Genomic DNA, 22,663 nt, shown 5'->3' with positions numbered 1-22,663 from the left:
AAAGGATAAAAAAAAAAGAAAGTTTGTTTTTTTTTTTTTTTTCGTAAATTTTTTGGTTTAATTTTTTTTTTTTTTTTTTTTTTTTTTTTTTTTTTTTTTCCCCCCAAGCAAACTGGACACTTTCAATTCGAAAATACTTTATTAATCCCAAATGGATGCTGTTGTAACTCATTAATTTAGATTCTTCAAAGACTTATTTGAAGCTCCTGATGGCTGTTGGCAGGAAAGATCTCTTCTTGTTTCATGTTTCCAGTATGCTTTTTTCCGAGCTCCCGCGAATGCAGCGTCATTCCTAAGGCGGAGGAGGCGGAGATTCCAGCAGGGACGTAAACTGGACTGGAAGAGCGGATCATTAAAGTCCGGAGAGGAACACCGCGGTTGTTTTGAGATATTATTTTGGTGGACATCTGCTGATCTTGGATCGGCTCTGACGTCATCCCATCCTCGCTTTGCCGCTTATCTGAGCCTCGGCAGTGCCATGAAATCGTAAGGGACGTTTGGGAGCCGCTGTCACTTATGTGGGTTTTGTCTGGAGGGGTCAGGTCGGGAAAGTGCAGAGGCGTCCAAGCAGAAATCTGAGCTGCAGGAGCGGATCGGAGGGACGGATCCCCCCGGAGCCAGAGCGCTGCCTGCCGGGAGGATGATCCGAGGAGACTCCGGCGACGCGGTCGAGATCCGCTGTGGTTTGCACAGATAACCGGAGCGGAGTCAAATGGGAGGTCTGATGGGAAACTAGACACGTCGGCGCGTGTTTTGGTGTGCGAGTGTGTGTGCTTGCGTGTGTATGTGTTGAGAAGAAAGCTAGAAATCTAGAAGCTGACTGGCGGCGCCGTGACACCATGTGGAGCCCGGGAAGAGCCGCTCTGTGCTGGATGCTGCTGGAGACGTTTCTGCGCTCTGCTGGAGGTAAGACTGGAGCCAAAAGTAGGCAGCCAGTCTGTCTGCCCTGTAGAACCAAAACACACTTGCAACCCGCACTATTCAGAACCACGGCTGGGTTCAACTCAGAATTATTTACCTGAAACCCAGAATGCTGATGGGATGAGGAGCGTGGACGCGGGTGATCAATTAGACTTTGAATTAATTTTTTTACTAAGCATGTCCGATTCTTCTGTCCTTCTCAGTAATCGGTCATTATCAATGGGACATTGTTTGCATAACCAGCTTTCCAGCAGATTGAAGTCTGAATTTCTAGACGTTATAACTTTAGTCAGAAGAAAGAAGAAAATGACTTTTCAAGCACGTCTATGTTCTTGGCACTTATTGTGGAGAAAATACACCAAACTTCTGATGAGACAAATGTTGAATCTCTACCGCAGGATGCTGAAGAAGCTCCCATAATTCCCAACATATTTGTTCTAATTAATGTTTCCTGTCGGATGTAGAGGAACTGGAGGAATCGCATAATTCTGTGGAACATGTCAACCTCAACATGGCATGTGGTGCTGCTTGTCGTTAATTAGCTGGTTGATTGGAAAGGTACAGGCGTAATGTGGAGTGGGATCAACACGGAAAATGAGAGTCAAATTTAAAAAAAAGAAAAAGAGTTGTGAAGCTTGTTGTTCCAATAAATGGTCAACTCTAAAACAAAATAAGAGGCACAGAGTTTGTAAGTAAATTAGATGAAGAAAGGATACAGACAAACCATCATAATGAGCTTTATAAATGAAGCCAGGTTAATTTGGCTGAAGAGATGACCGATGTATATTACTGGTCAGTAGTTTGTAACGGTTAGGGAGATGATGCTTAAGCTGCTGCAGGTCCACAGAAATGCTTGGCTGTCCTGGGATTAGCATGTTTAATTTGTTTCATGTGACTTTTCGATAATTGGCTTGAAACATACAGAGGTAGTTTGTTCTCTTGCTTCATGGCTGTAGCTCTCTGCTCAGACATTATTCTGGGTAAGGAAATGTGTAAAGCAGCAAGTCCACATGACAGAGGGGGATCTGCAGCAGCCATTACAGTCTCTCTCTGACTGGCTACAATGCAACGGGAGAAGAAAAACCTGCATAGTATAAGACTGATCACTGATTTAAAAAAAAAAAAAAATCAGTCAGGCATAAATTCATAGACGCAACAGAAATAACTGATGTTGGGTTCAGTGATGATGATTTATTTATAAATCATTTTTCATACTACAAGCAAAGTGCTGCTTGAGCTCATGAGCAGCTAAGCACCAGGCAGGGATAATCCTAGTTTAGACTGTCAGAAAACCCTCATGATTAATATCTCCCCTACAAAATAAAAAACAAAAACAAAAGATGCAACGAACATCCTCCTGGTGGATCCATATTTTTGCAATAAAACTGATTTAAAAACCCCATAACAGTGAGCATATATGTCTCTGTTCTGAATGTATCTGGTAGGAATCCAGCTGCTGATCTTCTCTCCTCAGGTCTCAACATCTGTATGAGCGGCAGCGCCACGTCCTGTGAAGAATGCCTCCTGATCCACCCCAGCTGCGCCTGGTGCGCACAAGAGGTGAGTGACTGTCATCATGTAGACACCTGCTAGGTAATCTGCAGCACCAAGGCGCCTGCATTATGCAGGTTTTCTGCTTCAATAAGCATCTTTTGTTCATGTATTGGCAAAAAATATGTTGACTAATCAGCAAATATCTTAAACTGTTACCACGAGACGCTGTTCTGCTGTTTACGTGAAACATTTTGTAACTAGTTGAGACATTTTTCCTGGTCACAGAGAACACAAAGTCGAGGTTAAACATAAAGTGTAGCTTGTGTAGATACGCAAAATGAAAGCTTTATCTAGAAAACATTGTGCCACAGATATGTGCTGTGTTTTCTTTAGATATGCAAAGGCTAGCAGTGGTTATCTAAAACCAAAACCCTGAAGCACACAGCGTGCTTTAGGATTTAATCAAACAGAATGGAAGTGCTAGTCACTTCAGTGTCGATATAATCCAAAGTGCCTCCTAAGCAAATCAATAAACCAAAATAAAAAGGACCAGAGCACCTTTTTTTACCCCCTTTTATCATTTTTTTTTTTTTTTTTTTTTGGATGAACCAGATTATTACAGGAGGCCACAACTATAGTCAGCAAATATTTAATACAAATTTAATGGAAAACCAAAAATCCCCTCGTTAATCTTGTCTGAGTTTCTTGCCATAAAAATTGAAAACAAGTTTTGTTTTGATGTACAGAATAAAGGTTTTATGAAGCTGTGTTAGGAAGAAGTTTCTGTTCAGTCTTGAATTGTGTAGTCTGGTTAGATCGGTGCACATATTTTGGATTTTGAACTTGAGATTAATGGATGCAATCTAAAGACTGTGTAAAAACAGTAGCAGAGACAAAGCCCTTCAGTTTGGGTAGCAGAGGATCAGAAGCGGACTTCCGTGTTGTGAGCCAACCATGAGGCTGGGTAACGTTTCTCATGGCAACCGTTTGCTTTCTCTGGTTTTTGAAACTCTTCTGCAAAAATGCTGCCATACAAACAAATCAGTTTTTACATAACAAGTGTTGTCAGCCACACTGAAAACAAGCCAATATTATTCCACATGGTCAACACGCATTGCACTTTTTCTTCCTTCAAAATAAGAGTCTCAAACATTGATACAGTAGAGTGTTGAGGTTAACTCTCTTTCCTGAAATAACCTAATTAATATTTCGACTATCTGAGTCATGATTTGTCATTTAGAAAAGCTGATGGTTGAGCTGCTCTGACCACCAGCGTGAGCTTTGCTGCGTCTGGTCTTGCAGGACTTCGGGAAGCGCCGCTCGCTGACGTCGCGATGTGACCTCAAGCAAAACTTGCAGAAGCGGGGCTGCGAGCCGCGCTTCATCGAGTACCCCAGGAGTACGATCTCCATCCTGCAGAACTCGCCGCTGAGCACTAAAGGATCGGGACCGGCCCAGTACGACGTGGTGCAGATCATGCCCCAGAGAATCTCCCTCAGCCTGCGGCCAGGTAAGAACCGGCTGAATGCCAGGAAGCTGCGAGGCGTCCGTCCGTCTGTGGGTAATCACCAGCTGGCTCCGCCTCTGCAGGAGACCAGACGGCATTCAGCTTGCAGGTGCGGCAGGTGGAGGATTACCCGGTGGACCTCTACTACCTGATGGACCTCTCGCTGTCCATGAAAGACGACCTGGACACCATCCGTAACCTGGGCACCAAGCTGGCGGAGGAGATGGGGAAGCTGACCAGCAACTTCCGTCTGGGCTTCGGCTCCTTCGTGGATAAAAACATGTCGCCCTTCTCCTACACGGCCCCCAAGTACCAGGAGAACCCCTGCAACGGGTAGGAAGCACGACCACACTCAGGATTAGGGCTGGACAATAAGTCAAGAGCTATGTTTATATCAGTAAGTGATACGTCTGATTGAATTTCCAATGATCTCACTCGACGCCGATCTAGAACCACACAGCATTCTGGTGGATGTAGGCAGAGAAAAGACTTTAGCCATTCTCACAGTGAGCAACTCACTCTTTGGTTACCTAGCAACAACCTGTTGAGTAACTTGCGCACCAGCACTTTCATGTTTTCCCACCGTGGGAAAACTTAATAAAGGTCAAAGGTCATGTCACCAGTTTGGCAGAATTTCAGATATTTAAAACAAGAAAAAACTAATCAATAGTTATCAGTACTGATATTATCAATATTGTGATTTTTCAGCCATATCATCAGGCCCTACTCACACTTTACTTGTGTTGGCCTAAAACTCAGCAGTTTGGTTTTATTTTGGCGAGTCTGCAGCAGACTGAAGTATCGGTCACACCTGTTTAATATGATTCATGTATAATAATGTGCTGCAGCTGCTAGAATGAGGCAGAATGAAGGAGAACGCTCTGCATGAGCTGCTGATGCAAACTCGGTAAAGAAAGGAGAGCAGATAGGTGGGGGGGGGCACACAGTGTTTACCCCTGAGGTGAGACCTCCATCACGCATCACTTGCCATCTAGGTTACATCCCGGCTCAGTTGAGTGTGTTGTGTGTTTGTGTGTGTGTGAATGACATTGTGCTGACCCCAGCTGCCTCCTGTCATTGCTGTGTGAGTGATACTTTTTTTTTTGCATTTTGATCAGCTCAGGCCTCAGCACATCACTAATATGTAACATAACTGGTGGGTTCAGGCACGGTCAGGAAAAAACAGAAGCCTTGTGACTTTATACTTTACATTTAAAATATAATGCAGCAGCAAATAACACATGTTTTTCAATTTGGCATTGTCATATTTAGCTTAGAGTAATAGTAGGAAAGGCCCTTCAGTTACTGCATCAGAAATATAGCAGTAAGTTATTTTTCTCTGCTTGTAAAATTTCTACAACTAAACAATTGGATCGGTGCAACTCTTACCTTTTGATACCTTTTATTAACTGATTTGGATAATAATCAGGTATATTATTATTTTGTTCTGAAGCCAAAAGCTTTGGGACTTAAAAGATAATATGTACTGCTTAGCGTGCTTTTATTGTTTAATTCCAGAGGCTGACGTTCTGTCCGCGTCTCCCTGTACAGATACAAGCTCTTCCCAAACTGCGTGCCCACCTTCGGTTTTCGCCACATCCTCTCTCTGACGGACAAAGTGGACCGTTTCAACGAGGAGGTGCAGAAGCAGATGGTGTCCCGGAACAGAGACGCTCCAGAGGGCGGCTTCGACGCCATCCTGCAGGCCGCCGTGTGCAAGGTGACGTCGCGCCACCTACCTTAATCTTACTTGAAATGCTCCCAGTGACGGTGCAAAGTTGTGTCGGACATGCAAAGTGCCACGGTTACAGGCAGGAAGCTGAATGTGGTGCAGCTGCTGGATCAGGAGGACGAGGCGCTCGCAGGCCCAGTCACATCCCGCCTTCCACCCCCACTTTAATTGTTTTCTAAGGGAAGAGAATGACTTGCCTTGTAATTACCTGGAGCTGCTGTCTTTCAAATAGTTGCTGCTTGAAGGTGGTAATCAATCTGAAGGTCCGATTTAGTCTCAGCACGGCTTCTAGGTGCAGATTGTTTTGCAGGAATACAGAGAAATTCCTCCAAATGGGGCAGGGGAATTTAAAACTTTAAGACTTCAAACGTAGTCGCTGTCACTTCCCTGCAAAAACAGAAATAAAACATAAATGTTCTGCAGTCCTCAGCATATTTATATGTTGAGGTTTTTTTTTGGCTTTTTTTTGTTTGTTTTTTATTTATGTTTGTCAGCATTTCTTTATGTTGCTCTGGGCTGTGGAGTGTAAGCGCTGACATTAGCATTGGGGACGTTTGTGCTGCTGCTACGTGTTTAGCATTGACATGCTTGAATAGCATTGCTGATATGCTAACTCCTTTTAGCACAACTTGAACACAACAATAGTTTTCCAGCATCCCATCAGATTTGATTTTTTCAATCAGAAATGAACCTCCAGTGAGCCGGCAGAATCTGTTTGCGGATGTCAGTTGTGCGTCAGACTCACAGGCGTACCAGATACGGGAATATAAAGGTTCCATGCGGAACCTTTGTGTGCAGAAAAAAAAAACAATTACTCTAAAAATATAATTTTAAGCAGTTCTACCATAAAAACTGATCATGTAGAAGTTTGCAATATAAATGCGCTCAGTGGTTGATGTTGCTGGTATTTTATTTTAAAACAAAGTCAAAAAGATTATTTTCACAGGTTTTTTTTTAAATCTAACTGCTGAAGACTATTTTCACTCTGTAACAACTTCTACAAACAAGAGTGTGTGTTAGCAGCCGACCTGCTTTGGCATATATATGGTGTGTTCAGTGACTTGAAAAAGATAGTTTTATTTTAGTTTCCATGTAGCCGGTCGCCACACATCCACTTTCCAGCATATGTGCTACATTTAACCCTCATCTGCTTTGATTCCTCAGTGAGGCTTCGACTCCCTCAGGTTTGCTTCTTTATTTGCCAAACATTAGATTAAATTTAAATGTTTCTACTTCTGCAGCATTGTCGAGAAATACAAACGGCTGTGTTGGGATGTGTCACAGGATTAAAAATGTTTAACGTGTTTGGGTCGAACAATATTTTGATTCATAAAGTGCTGCTGTCATGTTCTGCGTATGAACAGAAATAATTACATATGTGGGAATAGTAGATGAGCCGCTTTGCTTTGACACAAACAGTGTTTGATGCACAGAGCAGAGTTTCTTCCCACAACAGTGTGTGTGTTGTTGGTGTTCAGAGGGTTCTGATCGGGCCGCCCACCGCTCTGAGAACTTTACATAGAGAACAAAAGAGCTACAAAAGGCTTCTCTCTGCTGATTGGGTGAAACGCTGTTTCTTTAGCACCATGATGCATTAGTCAGCAGTCTGTGAGCCCTGCCTGTTGTTTCCTGGTGATAATAGCCTGAACTGAGTCTTTTGTAGAAAGGTGTGTGTGTGTGTGTGTGTGTGTGCGGACTAGTGGTTCTCACGCTTTCTAGAAAGAGGGAAGGGGTGACTGTCAGTGACCTTTCGGTAAACAAAACTAAACCAGAGAATAAAATCCTAATCCTGAGTTGTTGTTTTTTTTTTTTTATATATGTTCAGGCTTTGCTAACCTTTACTGATCAGCAATTCCTGTAGAAGTTCCAGTGACTGTAACAGTTCGTCCTGCTTGACACCGGCAGGAGGAGATCGGCTGGAGGAAGGAGGCCTACCACCTGCTGGTGTTTGCCACGGACGACGTGCCGCACCTGGCTCTGGACGGCCGGCTGGGGGGGCTGGTCCAGCCTCACGACGGCCGCTGCCACCTCAACGACCACAATGAGTACAGCGCCTCCACCAAGATGGTGAGACAAACAAAAAGCCCCAGAACACCTCAGTGACCAAGAGAAACTTAAACACCATCTGAAATGTCTAAAACCAGAAGTTGATGACTTTATAATCCTTCTGGTGGACTCCCAGTTTACCTGGGGTTAGGGGCCACAGTTACACACAAGCAGCTAAAATCTGCAAATACATGAGATTTCCTCTGAAAATACTTATTGCTGTCTATTTTAACGGTGAATCATCCTAGTTACTGAGGAGAAGGCGGTTGATCTCGTTCTCTTGCTTTGTGAAGACATTTTGCCTCTCACTCAGAACGCTTCTTCAGTTCCAAATATGTATGGGACTTGCAAGCTTGCTATCGTCATAGCGACCACGCTAACAGGGCCATTGAAGTCACTCATGATCTATTCAGATCAACATTTGGCTCCTTGTTGCTTGACGATCCAAACATGTCCCTGATGACGCCGTGTGAGTGGCTCTGATTCCGCCCTGCTGAACCGCCGCCGATGGAGACGAGCCAAGACTGCTGGGTAGGCGTTGGAATGATGAAATCTACCTCTGTTTAACGTTGGTTGGCCGGAGAGGTCAACCACTGAGTCACTTTCACATGGAATTGACCAAATGTTCTGTAAGCTTTTCACCACTTCTTCAAAGAAGAAACTTCCCTCGTTTCATTTTTTAAAAAAAGTCCAGGTGTCCCCCATGAGACATTAACCAAACAACAACGCAACTTCCTCAGATTTCAGCAGAAAGTCTCCTGCTGTCTGGAATCATCAAACCCTACCAAGAAAGGTGATGAGTCTGCCTCCGTCATGCTCTCCGTGACCCGTCTGCTGTTTGTCCTCTAATGTTCTCTAACAAACACCTGAAGGCAGAAACGGGACAGCTGGATTCATACTGAGGTTGAACTCCACACAGACGGACTCCGTTTCCCAGCTGGGTGACTTCTGTTCTGGCCGCAGCGTTTTGCTCCTGATCTGTTGGATTCTGCCTGTAAATCAGATCAGAGACACCAGAGCGTCCAGAGATAATGAACACATCACAGTGCGAGACGTAGGAGGGTGGAGCGGCGACAACATCTCCACATTGACGTTTATCCTGAGGTCAAAAGTTCACTGCGAGCTTCAGAGCGTTGTCTGATCTGAACTGTAATTCATTGGCAGCACATGTGGACCCAATACCCACAATGCCTCATGATTCTCCTTCTCTGCAGGACTATCCATCTCTGGCTCTGCTGGGAGAGAAGCTGGCTGAAAATAACATCTTCCTCATCTTCGCCGTGACCAAACGGCTCTACGTTATTTATAAGGTATGCTTCATCTCCCTGTAGGCGTCCACCAGCGTCTTTGTTCGCAGCGTTTTGACGCTTCTCTGATCTGGTTCTATTGATTTCATGTTTTCAGAATTTCACAGCTCTCATACCTGGAACCACAGTGGAGATCCTGGATCAGGACTCGAAGAACGTCATCCAGCTGATCATTACCGCCTATAACGTGAGTGGAGCGAGCCCAGCTTCCTGTTTGTGTTTGTGTGGGTCTGCTCAGGACGCAGCCATCTGATAAGAGGAGGGGGAGGACGGCAGAAGCAGATCCTTCCTCATGAACCTCACTGTTCTGTTAACAGAGCCTGCAGACGACTCAACTACATGTTCCAAACGGGCAAAGAATGTTCTAGAAAAGTCAGACATTTATTTTCAGACAGCATGAATCTAATAAGATCTGTCTCACCAGCTGTTAAACCCCTCAGTATTCACCTGTCTGCTTCAAAGACATATAAACCTGATTGACATTCCATTCTTCAACAGATATGATGTTGGCTGCAGCTGTCAGATTGATTATTTTTTATTTTTTTTAGACTTGTGAAGACACTGTCGCAGTAATCAATGCAGCTAAAGATAAATGCGTGGATGAGTTTCTCCAGATCGTTGTGGAACATCAGTCCTCTAATCCTGGAGATGTTCTTCAGGTGATAGAAGGCCGACTTTGTAACTGTCTTTATGTGGCACTGAATGTTCAGGTCAGAGTCCATCACTACTCCCAGACTTCGGACCTGATCTCTAGTTTCTTGCTGTGATAACTGAAGCTGTTATCAGATCAGCTGACTCTAGATCATCCTTTTGACTTGGTTTTAGAATACCATCAACACTGAATTGACTGTATTGTTTGTTTCTGTTCAGCAGTAAGAGCTGTTTGAATGCAGGTGCTTTTTTGGTCGTTGAATTAACAAAATATTACTTTAGCATCACTTGATCATTTTGTAGCAGGTGATGGAGCTAAAAACACCAACGTGAAAAAAAAAATCAGTCCTTTCTGCTGGACTCGACCTCATACAGACCAGGGATGATCTGCTGATTATTTCATTGATTACCCGATTAATAATTGCAGAGCAAATGGTGCCTACTAAAAGATTTGGGTGATTTTTTTCTTTTGTTTTTTTATGCATAATATTTTTAACTAGATTTTTTCATCTGAAATGCATATTTATTGTCCAGTTTTGGCTTACCTACCGCTGTGAGTGGGTGTTCTAAATTAGTTGACGATTATTTCAATAATCATTCATCACAATTAACTTTTTGAGCCCTAACCTGGATCTTGGTGTCATGAAGGTAGCGATGAGGTCTCAGCTGCAGGTCGGTTCCTCTGGCATGTGATCGGCCGAGTTGGTGATGAAATGAAGCGCTACGGCTCACGGGAGGAGCTGTAGGAACCCACGTGTCAGCAGGACACACACATACTGAAGCAGCGTCAGTGTGTGTGCGTGTCCTGTTGGACTCTGTATTAAATACCCCACTACCTCCAGTGTTTTTCTCTGAGAGTGCAGCATGTTCCTCTTCTTCCTGTCTGGGCTCTAAATTGAAGCCAGACTCTCATCTGATTGGGTCTTTATGAAACGCGTTTTCACGAAGCGGTGCGTGTGTGCAGCTTCGCCTCATGTTTTCCTGCGTGGGCGTGCAAAAAGTTCTCCTCAGCCGGGCACAAGCCGCCTTTAGTTTTGACCTCTGATGTGTGTCAGAAGCGGGTTCGGTGATCTTTGACACACGGCGGCATTAACATTCCAGCTGCCACGTTGTATCAAGCAGCCTGGGGTCAGCGGCTGCAGGCGGCGCTCCCTCGGCGCGACGGCGTCCAGGGTCAGAGCAGGGTCTCCACGTCTCCTCCATGTGCGTGGGAATGCCTCTCATTTGTTCTGGGCACAGTTCAGCTGCAGCTGCATGCGGCTGTTTGCAGCACTCCACTTGCAGCCTGCATCCACGTGCAACGCTCATAGTTGTGGTCAAATTGAGTGTAAAAAAAACACATTCCTCATGTTTCTATTCCACTCTATTATTCACCCAGAGACACGCAGGCATGAAGCAGCAGGATGGGAGCCATGTTGTCAATGTTCCTCCACTTCCAGAACAGCTGCTCAAAGTCCTCTCCTGCTTTAGAAATCATCTTGGACAAATAAAAAACAACAAAAAAAAACCAAATCACAACATGTCAGTCCGCATCGATGATTATTGATTAGTTTTTTGTATTGAATATCTGAATTACTGCCAAACTTCCGCCTTTTCTGTTTTCTCCTAAATTTTCTCTCAAACTCATTTCTCACTTCACTGCACACTGCCTTTTTTTTTTTTTTGAAGCACGTTTGAGGCTGTGCAAGTTGCTCAATAGGTTGTTGCTAGATTACCAAAGAGTGAGTTAGTTGACGCCACCCACCTTGCCTGGCTCACTGTGAGCTGGTTGAGCCGTTCCTCTGCCTACATCTCCCAGAATGCTGTGTGGTTCTGGATCAGAGTTCAGTGAAATTATTGAATTCTGTCGGATGTATTATCTATTGATATTGATTACGTGTCTATCACAATATATTTTATTGATTTATTGCCCAGCCGTTAATCATCTATTTCTAACCTTTTTGTACCTGCAGAACATTCGGTCCAAAGTGGAGCTAACTGTGTCGGACCACCCCGAGGACATCAACCTGTCCTTCACTGCCACCTGCCAAGATGGGAAGCCGCTGCCAGGTTTCAGGAAGTGTGCAGACTTAAAGATTGGAGAAACGGTGAGTCCTTCTCCAAATTTCCCACTCGCACTCTAAATGTTTTATTACGCAGTGAGCCACAGAGAAACCTCTCAGAGATCTTCCAGCCTGGCAGTGCTTTCTGCTTTGGGGTTATGAAAACTTTATCACTGGCTTCCTCTGGTCACCATTAAGACCTAAACCACTCACACTGCAGCACAGTCCAAGAGTAATCTCCAGTTTCACGACCTGTATCTGATGAATGCTGCTGCATTTCTATTTTTAATTAAACATTGCATGCAGATTATAGCTTATTGTTTCCCAAATTACAGCTTTTGACTAGCAGATGACAGCTAACTGGCTGGCAGGCTACTGATTTGAGTGCATGACAGTATGGTGTGGTTACAGCTGATTGGTGGCTGATGGTCTAATTTTTACTTTTACTTGAATGACACAATAAAGCTTTGAGGTGTAAAATTTCATTTGCAAATATTCTTTACAGTTTCTGTGTATTTAAAGAGACCACTTCCCTCTGATTCAGCTGGTTGTGCTGCTCCCAGACCTCTTTTACACTACCTGTTTCTACTAAACAGGGGTTACCAATCATATTATGCTACTAACCATGCTATGCTGGTAGGTTACTGTATTATGCTAGCAATTTGCTAACCTTGCTAGCAGGTTAATTACCACACTGTACTAGGAGGTTACTAACAGCACTATGCTAGCAGGGTACAAACCGTGCTAGCAGGTTACTAACTATGCTAGCAGGTCGCTAACTGCACTACGAGGCTATTTTGTACTAGCAGGTTAATAACTGTGCTGTGCTACCAGGTTATTATCCATGCTGTGCTACCAGTTTACTAAAAATGCTAGCAGGTTGCTAACCACACTGGGAGATTATTTTGCACTAGCATGTTACTACCCTCGCAGTGCTATTAGGTTATTAACCGCACTAGCAGGTTATTTCACACTAACAAGTTCCTAAACACAATATGCTAGCCAGTTACTAACAGCGCTATGCTAGTGGGTTACTAACTGTGCTAATAGGTTACTGCATGCAGGATTCACCCATCAGTTTCCAAACACCTGTTCTCAGCCAGGCTGATCCAACTGGATAGCATTCTGCTATGCCTTCCTGCTAACAATAACCTGAGCAAGCAGGTTATCTGATCAAACCTGTTAGATCTTCTAGTCCTTTCCTGCTACACCAGGGCAGGAAGACAAGGCTTTATGTTACTAAATGTAACAAAATTTAACAGGAGAAGTGTGAAATAAGTTATCACAGTGAAAAAGGCTGATTAATTACATTAGTTTTTTTTTGCACTTTGTTATAAAGATACAGATCACTGATGTTTAGCTTGTTAAAACAAAACAAAAAAAAGGAAAGGAATTGCCTGAATCAAGCCAGTCAGAAGACCTTGAGTGCTGTTCTCACTGCTCACAGAAACTTTGTCATCCACTAGAAATCTTTCTGAATGTTTTGGCTACATTGTTATCTTTTCTTCACCCTTCAAACTCGTACATCTGTTACTAAGCTAGCATTTCTAGATCTCTTGTATTTGCCTGTTGGAACATGCTCACTTTAACCACCTTTGTGGTTCTGATTTCTGTCTGAACCTTTCTTTAAACACGACAAATGCCTTTCTGCATTCTTGGTAACAAACAACCTGCCACGCCTACCTGTTGAATGTTCCAGGAAAAACAAAAAGTATTTAATCTGCATTCAGGCTCTTGTCAAATGACTAAGTGTTGCCGTTTGTCAGCTCGGGCTCTATCTTGCAGTCATGGTATTACCAGAAACTGTTAAAAACTCTGCCTTTTCAGCTCGAAGTGTTTTTTTTTTTTTTTTAAACTGACAAGAAGTCACCAAAATTAGCTGAAACTGATCAGTTTTCACCAGTTTTTGCTCCTGCGGCACATTTTCAAACCTAATGCCTGGTCCGGTTCCAAGTAGTTAAGTTGTCAGTTCTTTTTCTTTCAGTCGATGGAGGGGATGTCCTTCCGCTGTGGTAGTTATTTGATTCAGCTCCTGTTCTGTTTGCTGTAGCCATGCGGACTGTTGGCATAAATGTCATTTCTACCTGTGCTGAAGCCCCCATATTTAAACCTGTTGCTCTTGGTGTGAAACCATCATACACATGAGCTTGTAGATGTTGAGATCTTTGCTCATAACGGAGACAAAGCACGTCTCTTTGACTGTGTGGAACCTCTTTGTCATTCCTCCAAACCAGTTCACGGTACTGTTTATTTTACACCAAGGTTTTGGTGAAGGCCACACAATAAATCACATCACAATTTCCATTGTAATATTATGTTCACAAACAATATCATAGACCTGCTTTCGTCCTGTATTTGGTGGACTGTTCAGACTGAACTGTAATGCATTTACATTCTGCAGGACAATAATAGTCTCAGTCTGTTGGAGGCCCAATTGCTGAGATGCTAAGATGGAGTTTAGTAAGGAAATCATGTTGACGGGGAAAAGAGGGTGAAACGTATCTGTTAATTGCTATCAGTTGTTTGATTAAAATGATATGCATATGCAAATTGCATGCATGCATAAGGTTATGTTTAAGAGCTCATTAGGTTTCAACTGCAATAAAATACCAACTTAATACTTAGCATGGTGATTATGCCTCACTTATAACTGATGTCCTAAGTGCTGCAGTATTTATTCTTGATTAATAGTGACAGTTTGTCACTGTCAGGATGTCGGCTAAGTCAGAGTCTCTGATACAGGCGCGCCACCAGGGATGATTTATATCCCTGCTAGCACCCAGAACCACAGGGAATAATTGTCCAAACATGCAATGGCTCAATGACTCAACAAAAAAAATTGATGAACAAAAGTTGACAAGAAAAACAAATCGGAGCTAACCGAACCGATCTGCCCCAACATGCTGCCGCTGTGAGCAGCTCATTCCTGCAGAATTGAACCAAATATAAATGTATTAATGAAAATATGTTTCTGTTGGCATTTCTTTGATTCGGTGGACTCAGGAATCAGAGTCCTGAGTCTCTGGTTCTGGTTCTGGTTTAACCAGAACCAGAACATGGGGAAGCGGCATTCAGTTCAGTACTAATCTAATCTGGAACGAGCTTCCAGAAACGCCCAAACACCCGAGTTCCTTTAAATCTAGACTAAGCTGCTTCTGATTCATAACTGAGACATTGATCAATATATTTGCTTGGTGATTTTGATTATGGATTTTGATCGAATGTAATGTTTTGCTTATTTCATGATTTGTGACTGAATTATGTTTTATGGTGTAAAGCACTGAGAAGTGCCTCGTAGTTTAAATGTGTTATACAAACTAACTTGACTTGACTTGAGTCTGCAGACAGGAGTTACGATATATCTAATGAACATCTAATGAAATGTTTCACTGGCTGTCGGAGGAGATTGATGTGCATCTGAAAGGCTTTCATGGTCACTTTTTATTCCGTTTGAGGCTGGGATGAGATTTGAATCTGTTGTTGATGCTGAGAGGAGGGCCAGGCTCTAACATGCAGCCTCACAGTGAGGAATCCTCCTCTCTGTCCCTCCACTAGGATGCTTTATTTCGCTGGGCTGCTTTGGGATGGGAAAAGCTGGTGAATGAGCCCGGACGATTCAGCCTGGATGAATGGAGAGGGGCTCTCGGGTGACGTCTTTTATCCTGCTGGAGGCCAGTGTTCTCCCTGTTTTCTGAGGAAACGGGGGGCCGCCGCCTGCTGCTGCATTTCAATGGTGACCCATAGAAGCGGGCCGGACCGGGCCTGACCTGTGAGACCGCCCGGCATGAAGGGAATCAGAATGCTGGCCGGGCCGCTTCGCCCTGGCATCAGAAGTAATAAACGGCTGCTTTTATTTCAATGCAGATGCTTTTTAGTCTAAGCAAATCTGCATCATTTGAGTTTAGTTGCGTGTTGCTTTGTTTGACCCAATTCTCTCGTTTTATAGCAGTTAATTGAATTTAGGGTAGTCATAAGGATTCCATCATTCGGTAAGATGTGTCCATGGTAACCCTCCACCCCCTTCCCCACACACACTCCCATCCCAACCCCTCTTCTTATATCACGAGTTTCTTTAACCCAACCACTTCCTGTTACTACTTCCACCTCCAGTCTCTCTTTCATTAAACCTCAGAGTAACTTGGATTTCATTCTGGTTCTTTCTATGGATCAAATCATTAAAACAAAACACACAGATGTTCTCGCTAAAGTCTCTCACTGCTGTGCCTAACCGTCTTCTTTCTTGCCCCCATCAGCGTGTCGCATCCTCTCAGTTCTCTCAATGAGCCATATGATTGTGTGGACCATTCTCCTCCTGACTCACATTTACAGTAAATTTAATTGTGAGCCTCGTTAGCTTGTTAAGCTTCCCGCGTTGGGGCAGAGGGGGTTTCTGTGTGGCATGTGACCAAGCCTCTTCCTGTCCTGATTCAGCTCCGATGGTTTGCTGCACCCCCTCCCTCCGGAAACTGCCCTGAAATCCGCCTGGGCATTTAGATCCTGACATCAGAAAAGATAACGGAGCAATCAGTTACCTGGCTGTGTATAAATAAATAAGAGATTAGCCTAGAATCTGAGCGTTTTCATGGAAATGGCCGTCTTTGCTTAAAAGCTTCTGAGCAAAACTGGATTATTGAGAATTTTCTTAGTATGACAATTAATATTGAATTAGAGCAGCTGCTTCACAGACACAGTAGCTTCCATTAACCAGAGAATTGTGCAATTTAAAAAAAAAAACCATGAGCTTCAAAGAATATTTTGTATCATTTATTATTGTGGAGGACTTTTGGTTCACTCTTCTTTGGAGTTGTCCTTGACCTAATTAGAAGTTAAGAAACATGTAACTAAGTAATGAAAGACAAATGCGGCATGCAGCTGAAAGTTACTGAAGAGACGCATCATTTACGGGACGGGATGCACAAATATGGAAATTTGAATGGATGAATAATATTGCTGTTATAGCCGATATTTATTGAAGTTTTACACATTTCTTCAACATTGTAAAATGTTAATCATCCCTCTTCTGTGGCTGTAGTTTGATTTTTTTCATGTCATTTTGGCCTTAGATAAACCTTTAGGTAATGTTGCTTTTCTCACAGAGACAAACTGAGGTGAACACAGTGAGGATAAAGGAGCTCCTGGTCTGTTCAGAACTTGTTCTGGCCTTTCCTCGTGCTGATGTCTCGTATTGTGAACCCACTGCTAGGAACCAGTGGGCTCCTGGCTTTGCATGGTCTGCAGCCGTCGTCATTTATTTATTTTTTCCCGCTTGTGAATAATCTTTCTCAAGGCAGAACGATGAACTCTAAACAGTTTGAAAATGGACTCTGATCAACAAACACCCTTATAGAGGTGCTCCCATGTTTATGTAGCCATGTGTTTGATCAGATCAGTGTTTTCTGCTCATTAGTCTGTATTTTGGCTTTTATTTATTAAAAAAAAAACATGATTGCTGTAATTTACCTCATCTTTAAGTCCTGGTAAACTGTAGATGTGTTTCATGCTCATTTAGTGACACCTAAGCTGGTAAAATGTTTTTGTTTTTTTTTTCTACAGTAACTTTCAGATTTTCCTCACCCACAAAAACAAAATAAAAGTAGAAACGGTCTTCCCTAAGAACATGCTCTGTCATATAGGACACACTGAGGTCTGTGGGATTTGTTTTCTGCTCTCTGCCACTTTTCTTGGCTTTGGAAATAAACACTGAATATGTCTACTCAGATTCAGATTATAAGATGTCGGTGTTGACAGACGGTAAGTAACCTGATGCCTGGTTGGTTTTTTTAAGTAAATGCATTTATTAGAAATTTTTTGAGTAGCATTATTAACTTTTGTCTGTTTAGACCCTTAAAGCAGAATGTTTCTGTATTTCCTCTTTCTCATTGCTCAGCAGGGTGTGTATAAATAGGCTCTGTGATACGGATACAAACACCCTTTAATTAGAGTTAGACTCTGCTGTTATCTCTGAACTCTGGTTTGGATCCAGAAGCGTCTCTGTGCTTCACTTTCATGACTGAAACCGTCTCTGGGATGGATGATGTTTGCTAAAAAACATTCTCAGGATTTCCTTCCTCAGTGTAATCAGATGGATGTTGGTTGTGTGTCCCAGAGTCACACCAACAGGCCGGGGGTCACACAGGGTTCACCCTAAGGCTGTGTAATAATATCGATTTTGCGATATATATCTATATTTTCTTTCCTAGGAAAAAAATCGATATTCATCCGCAAGTATCATAACATCCAACTGTCACCTTGCTCACTCACTGCTTGCTTCGCCGGGAGAGTGATTAGGTCATCAGGCTTAGAGTGATTCCTTCAGATGTTAAGTGTCAAGGTTAAAAAGGTATCAAACTATTCAGAGCAGGGTGCTTGTAATCCATGTAAGCTACAGTTTGTACTGTTTCAATTAAAAGAAACATGTTTTCTCACCACTTCTTTGATTCTTTTTGTCCAGCTGTCGACTTTAAGTCCATGTCCAACCAGAGCCACGTATTGTGTAGTTGGTGCTTTTAGTCAGTTTTCAGTTAAATTAATTCAATCCAACTCTATAACGGTCACAAAATGTCACCAAAATCACTCTGGCCCTCTGAAATCTTTCAGAAAATTGCAAAGTGTATTGACTTGTATCGTTTCCTGAATATCACAATATATATCGTATCGTGAGCAGAATATTGTGTATCGTATTGTGAGATTACTGTATCACTACAGCCCTAGTTCACCCCACCCTCCACCCTTTTTTGCTTTTGGGGAAAGAAAGAGGAGCGCTGTGTGGCTTTTTGCACTCTGACTGTTTGTCTTGTTGGCAGGTCTCCTTCGATGTGAGTGTGGAAGCTCGGAGCTGCCCGCCCCGCGGCACCGACCAGACCTTCACCATAAAGCCGGTGGGGTTTAAGGACCGCCTGGAGGTAGCTGTGAACTATCAGTGCGACTGCAGCTGCAGCCGGACGGCGCAGGTCAACAGCAGCCTCTGCAACTCTATCGGTACGGTCATCAAACACACATTACACCCTGGTCAGATCCAGTGACACTGAACATAAAACGTTTCTGTTAGACAGGGGGGGCAAGTGAAGGAATGAGAGATATGCTACTTAAAGGGGCAGTGTTATCTAACATTGACTTTTTTGAGCTTTTCATCATGTTATAATTTCATTCTCTCATCAAAACACACCTTGTGTTGCCTTCAGTACCTTTTTATGCATGTGTGGGAAATCCTTCAATCTCCCATGGCAACTACTCAGCTGTGTGAAACACCTGGGTGGACCAAGCTCCACATCAGCTCCACCTCAAACTGGAGGTTTGATGCTTCCTCCTCAGAGAGCAGCCGTCCCCCACGGCTCCCCCACTCAGTAATGTAGTTGTTTTTCTTTCACATGTAAAACCCTTTTGAAGTTTTCTACGATTTTCACATTGTATTCCTACAAAACAATCTGTCTATTTTGTAAACATTTCATGCTTAGTTTAATGTTCTCAAAGTTTTTTTTGTGATTTTAGTGTTTTTTTCTGTTTTGGCCTGCGAGTGCTCTTAAGTTGATCATTTTACGAAACGTTTGGAGACTCCTGGGTTAGTATAATCTGTTGGGTGATTACAAAAAACCCCCAAATATGCTCAATTAAAAATAAATCAATTTTTACATGAAACCCCGATTACATAAACCAAGGCTTACTGCCGTTTCCCTTTTCTATAATTGGAACGGTGGGCTGGGATATTCACAGGAAACTGCTGGAAATGTTCTCATCCCTGCAACATGAAACAGAAAACTCAGAGGGCCTGAAATTGTGATGAGTCACTAAAACGAGCGGTTCCTCTGAACACAACGCAATCAAGATAACTGAGCCAGAACAGACTGAGCATCAGGACGATGAAGGTCACACAGCAGGTTGGAGCTCAGATCAGTCAGGCTGGATGAAATTGTGATGGCGGATAATTAGCAAAGATTTCTCAAAATTATATTAAAGGGGAACAATGTAAAGCTGCATTAAATATTTACATTAAAAGCCATAAAAGCTAATTGTGTTTATGAAAAAAAAAATGTCTTTAAGCTAGAAAATATAACACTTTTATTATTCTAACAGTTGAGCCCAAAATAATTTTCCTTTGATTCTGTTATGCAGAATCCATAATGGAGATCGGTTTAAGTTCACTTTTAGAGCTTTAAGGTCAACACTTTCCCCTAAATCTAACATTTTCTTGTCATGAGCGGACACAGCAGCTCTTCTTTTGTCTTTGACAGTTTGGATTTTTCTTTTCTTTCCATGTGTCACTTTGTTTCCACTTCAGAACATTTTCTCCTCTAAATCTGTATCTGTAACATCTTAACGCTCCAACTTGACTAATACATGAATATGAACCTTCATTCAGCTAACAGTCTGTGGCAGACCATGGAAATGGACCCTCTCAGATACTTTCCATCTGATCTGACTCAGTTTCTTGCGTTTTGCAATGAAAACTGGGCAAAAAGTTCAGTTTGTAGATGTTTGCAGCAGGTAGAGACATAAACCACACGACACGCAGCTCTAACAGACTGAGTCAGTTCTTATTAGTGCTACAATTCAAACTTTATTTGGAAAAACGTATGAAAATAAGCATAACAATTGGGCACTTTCTTAAATAAAATCCCAATAAAATGCAATTTAAGTTTGAGGTTATAATGTGATAAGCTGTCACCTACCCAGCTGCTGCTGCGATGAGCTGATCAGTGTTCTCCACTTCATCCAGTTGTAGACAGGGATGTGAAGTAACCTTGTCTTTTTAATAAGAAAAACACTCAAAGCTGCTTCAGTTAATGGCCGCTTTGACGTGATTATGAAGAGATTCTCAGCTGAAATTCTGAGCTTTTCTTAAACTATTTTTAAACAGCTTTTTCTTCTTACACTTTACAACTTGGAGGAAAACCCAGTGACTGAGCGGGACTGATGGGTAACAAGGTCTGAGACTAATCAGGAATGTTCTGGTCTGAGGCAGAAACCTTGAAGATTAGGATGCCTCTCAGATAGAAGATAATGTCTAAGAAATAGTCCAGTTATCTGCAAAAAAAACCCTACAAAGATAAAGGTTTTTGCATTTAAGAAGTACTGCACTGAGTGCTGTGATGGAGTGGACCCTGACCAAAGCCTCCACCCTGCAGGCATGTACAACTGTGGGACCTGCCGGTGCGAGCCGGGCTACCTGGGCGCCCACTGCGAGTGCCAGGAGGGCGAGGCCAGCAGCATGTACCTCAGCGCCTGCCGGGAAGCCGAGGGCAAGCAGGTCTGCAGCGGCCGCGGAGAGTGCAGCTGCAACCAGTGCCTCTGCTACGAGTCCGAGTTCGGGAAGATCTACGGAAGCTTCTGCGAGTGCGACGACTTCTCCTGCGCCAGACACAAAGGCGTCCTCTGCTCAGGTAGGAACGGCTTTTTTCCTTTTACCTTTCAGATCTGAGGCAGCAGAGCAGGTCTTCATGCTAACATCCCAGTTTATTTCAGGTCTCATAGCGGGGGCATGCTGAAGTAGCTCCGCTGTGTTGGTCCTGATTTGTTCTCCTTGTAGACTTTTGTTCATAATTTGCTTGGCCGAGTCGCTGCATGTTTGGACAGTTTGGTGTGCAATTGGATGGATTTTTGTTACGATGTGAAACCGTGGCAACAGTTACTCATTGTTAATGAACTGTGGAGCTCATTAGTGTTTCCAAAGTTCAAACAAGACCTGAACTGTGACCTGAAGTCCCAGAGGGGTTGTAAAACGAGGCTTCATGGATACAGAGCAGAGAGAGGAGGAAGTTCAAAGCATTTCCTCAACCAATCAGATCCCGTCTCCAGGTTCTCTGCCTGGCTTCCCAACCATACAGCAGGGGGTTTATGGAGGAGCACCAGAAGCAAATGAGCTGGATTAGCAGTTCATGCTAACAGCTGGTGGCGTCCCCAGGACATGTTACTGTGGGATATTGTCTGTACTGCCTTGTCACTCATCTGTTGGCATGTCGCTACAGTCATACAGCAACCGTCTTCAGATCTCTGCAGAACCTTCCGACCCACAGCATCACAATGTGATGATGTGTAACCGTGCAACACATCATAACAACCACTTTTTGAAGTTTCTTTGAGGATGTGACTTGTGACATTTAATTTCCATTTGGGATAAATTAAGTGTTTTTTAGTTTAACTGAATTGAGGGTTTGGGTTCGTGGAGAAGTGTTGGTGAACTGAGCTGTGGCTCCTCAGCTTCCTGATATACATCTAGCCCTTCCTCACTACTGTTTGTTTTTGAAACTTCTTCTGTCTGGTAGACATTCTGTGTGTGTGGGTGTGTGTGTGTGTGTGTGTGTGTGTGTGTGTGTGTGTGTGTGTCTGTGCACGTGCATGTGTGTTATTAGGCCAGCCTCCTCTTGATTCCACAGCTTCTCGGTGTGAACTGAGGCTGTTACATTCAGGACTGCTTGCTTTGCAGCTGTAAAAACTCTGATGTTCAGTGGTTCACTGTTTTCCCCAAAGGACTTTTAGTAATTGTTAAATAGTTTTCAGCTGATATTTACTGAACCTTGTAAAACTCTTCAAGCTCCCTTTCCTGCATTTTGTCTCATTACAGCCAAACAGAGATCTATCAACACTCAGTGGCTCAAATATCAATTGGAAGGCAAATTTAAAACCGATTGGCGGTTTAGTAGTAAAAAATCTAAAACGTTCGTCCATTGCCACAAATTCTTAATTTGGTTTAGGCCTAGGCTTTGACTAGGCCATTCTAATAAAATGAGAATGCCCCAGTCATGGGCCTTTTGATTATCCTTTGATGTGGATCATTCCATTGTAATGTTTGTTCACTAATGTTTTCTAACAAACCTCTGAGGCCAGAAAGGGACTGGCTGAGAACGCCTATAGCCAGAAAATGCATGCGCTGATGCTAACCTGAAGATCTCGTCCTCTGATTGGCTGTCGTTGCTCATGCCCACAGAGCAGCACAAGTTGTGTGAAAAGGGCTGTTTGGCTCAGAGGA

At 43.1% G+C, this 22,663-nt stretch overlaps 1 protein-coding gene across 1 annotated transcript in view; it reads left to right on the top strand.

The window, feature by feature from the left end:
* Positions 1–283: 283 nt before the first annotated feature.
* itgb5 (integrin, beta 5) overlaps positions 284–22,663 on the top strand; it is a 51,936-nt gene continuing 29,556 nt past the window's right edge. Inside the window, exons 1-11 of the mRNA XM_015032679.1 lie at positions 284–906; positions 2,396–2,481; positions 3,718–3,925; positions 4,006–4,255; positions 5,474–5,642; positions 7,560–7,721; positions 8,915–9,010; positions 9,105–9,194; positions 11,611–11,745; positions 18,504–18,678; positions 20,823–21,077. Coding sequence (XP_014888165.1) covers positions 840–906; positions 2,396–2,481; positions 3,718–3,925; positions 4,006–4,255; positions 5,474–5,642; positions 7,560–7,721; positions 8,915–9,010; positions 9,105–9,194; positions 11,611–11,745; positions 18,504–18,678; positions 20,823–21,077 — 1,693 coding nt within the window. The 5' untranslated portion in view covers positions 284–839. The remainder of the gene's footprint in view (positions 907–2,395; positions 2,482–3,717; positions 3,926–4,005; positions 4,256–5,473; positions 5,643–7,559; positions 7,722–8,914; positions 9,011–9,104; positions 9,195–11,610; positions 11,746–18,503; positions 18,679–20,822; positions 21,078–22,663) is intronic.

The sequence above is a fragment of the Poecilia latipinna genome, unplaced genomic scaffold (genome assembly GCF_001443285.1).
Source record: "Poecilia latipinna isolate Pla-1442-1.1 unplaced genomic scaffold, P_latipinna-1.0 Scaffold248, whole genome shotgun sequence".
Lineage (NCBI taxonomy): Eukaryota > Metazoa > Chordata > Actinopteri > Cyprinodontiformes > Poeciliidae > Poecilia > Poecilia latipinna.
The sequence above is the reverse complement of the archived record's forward strand: the minus strand, read 5'-3'. Positions and strand labels throughout refer to the sequence as shown.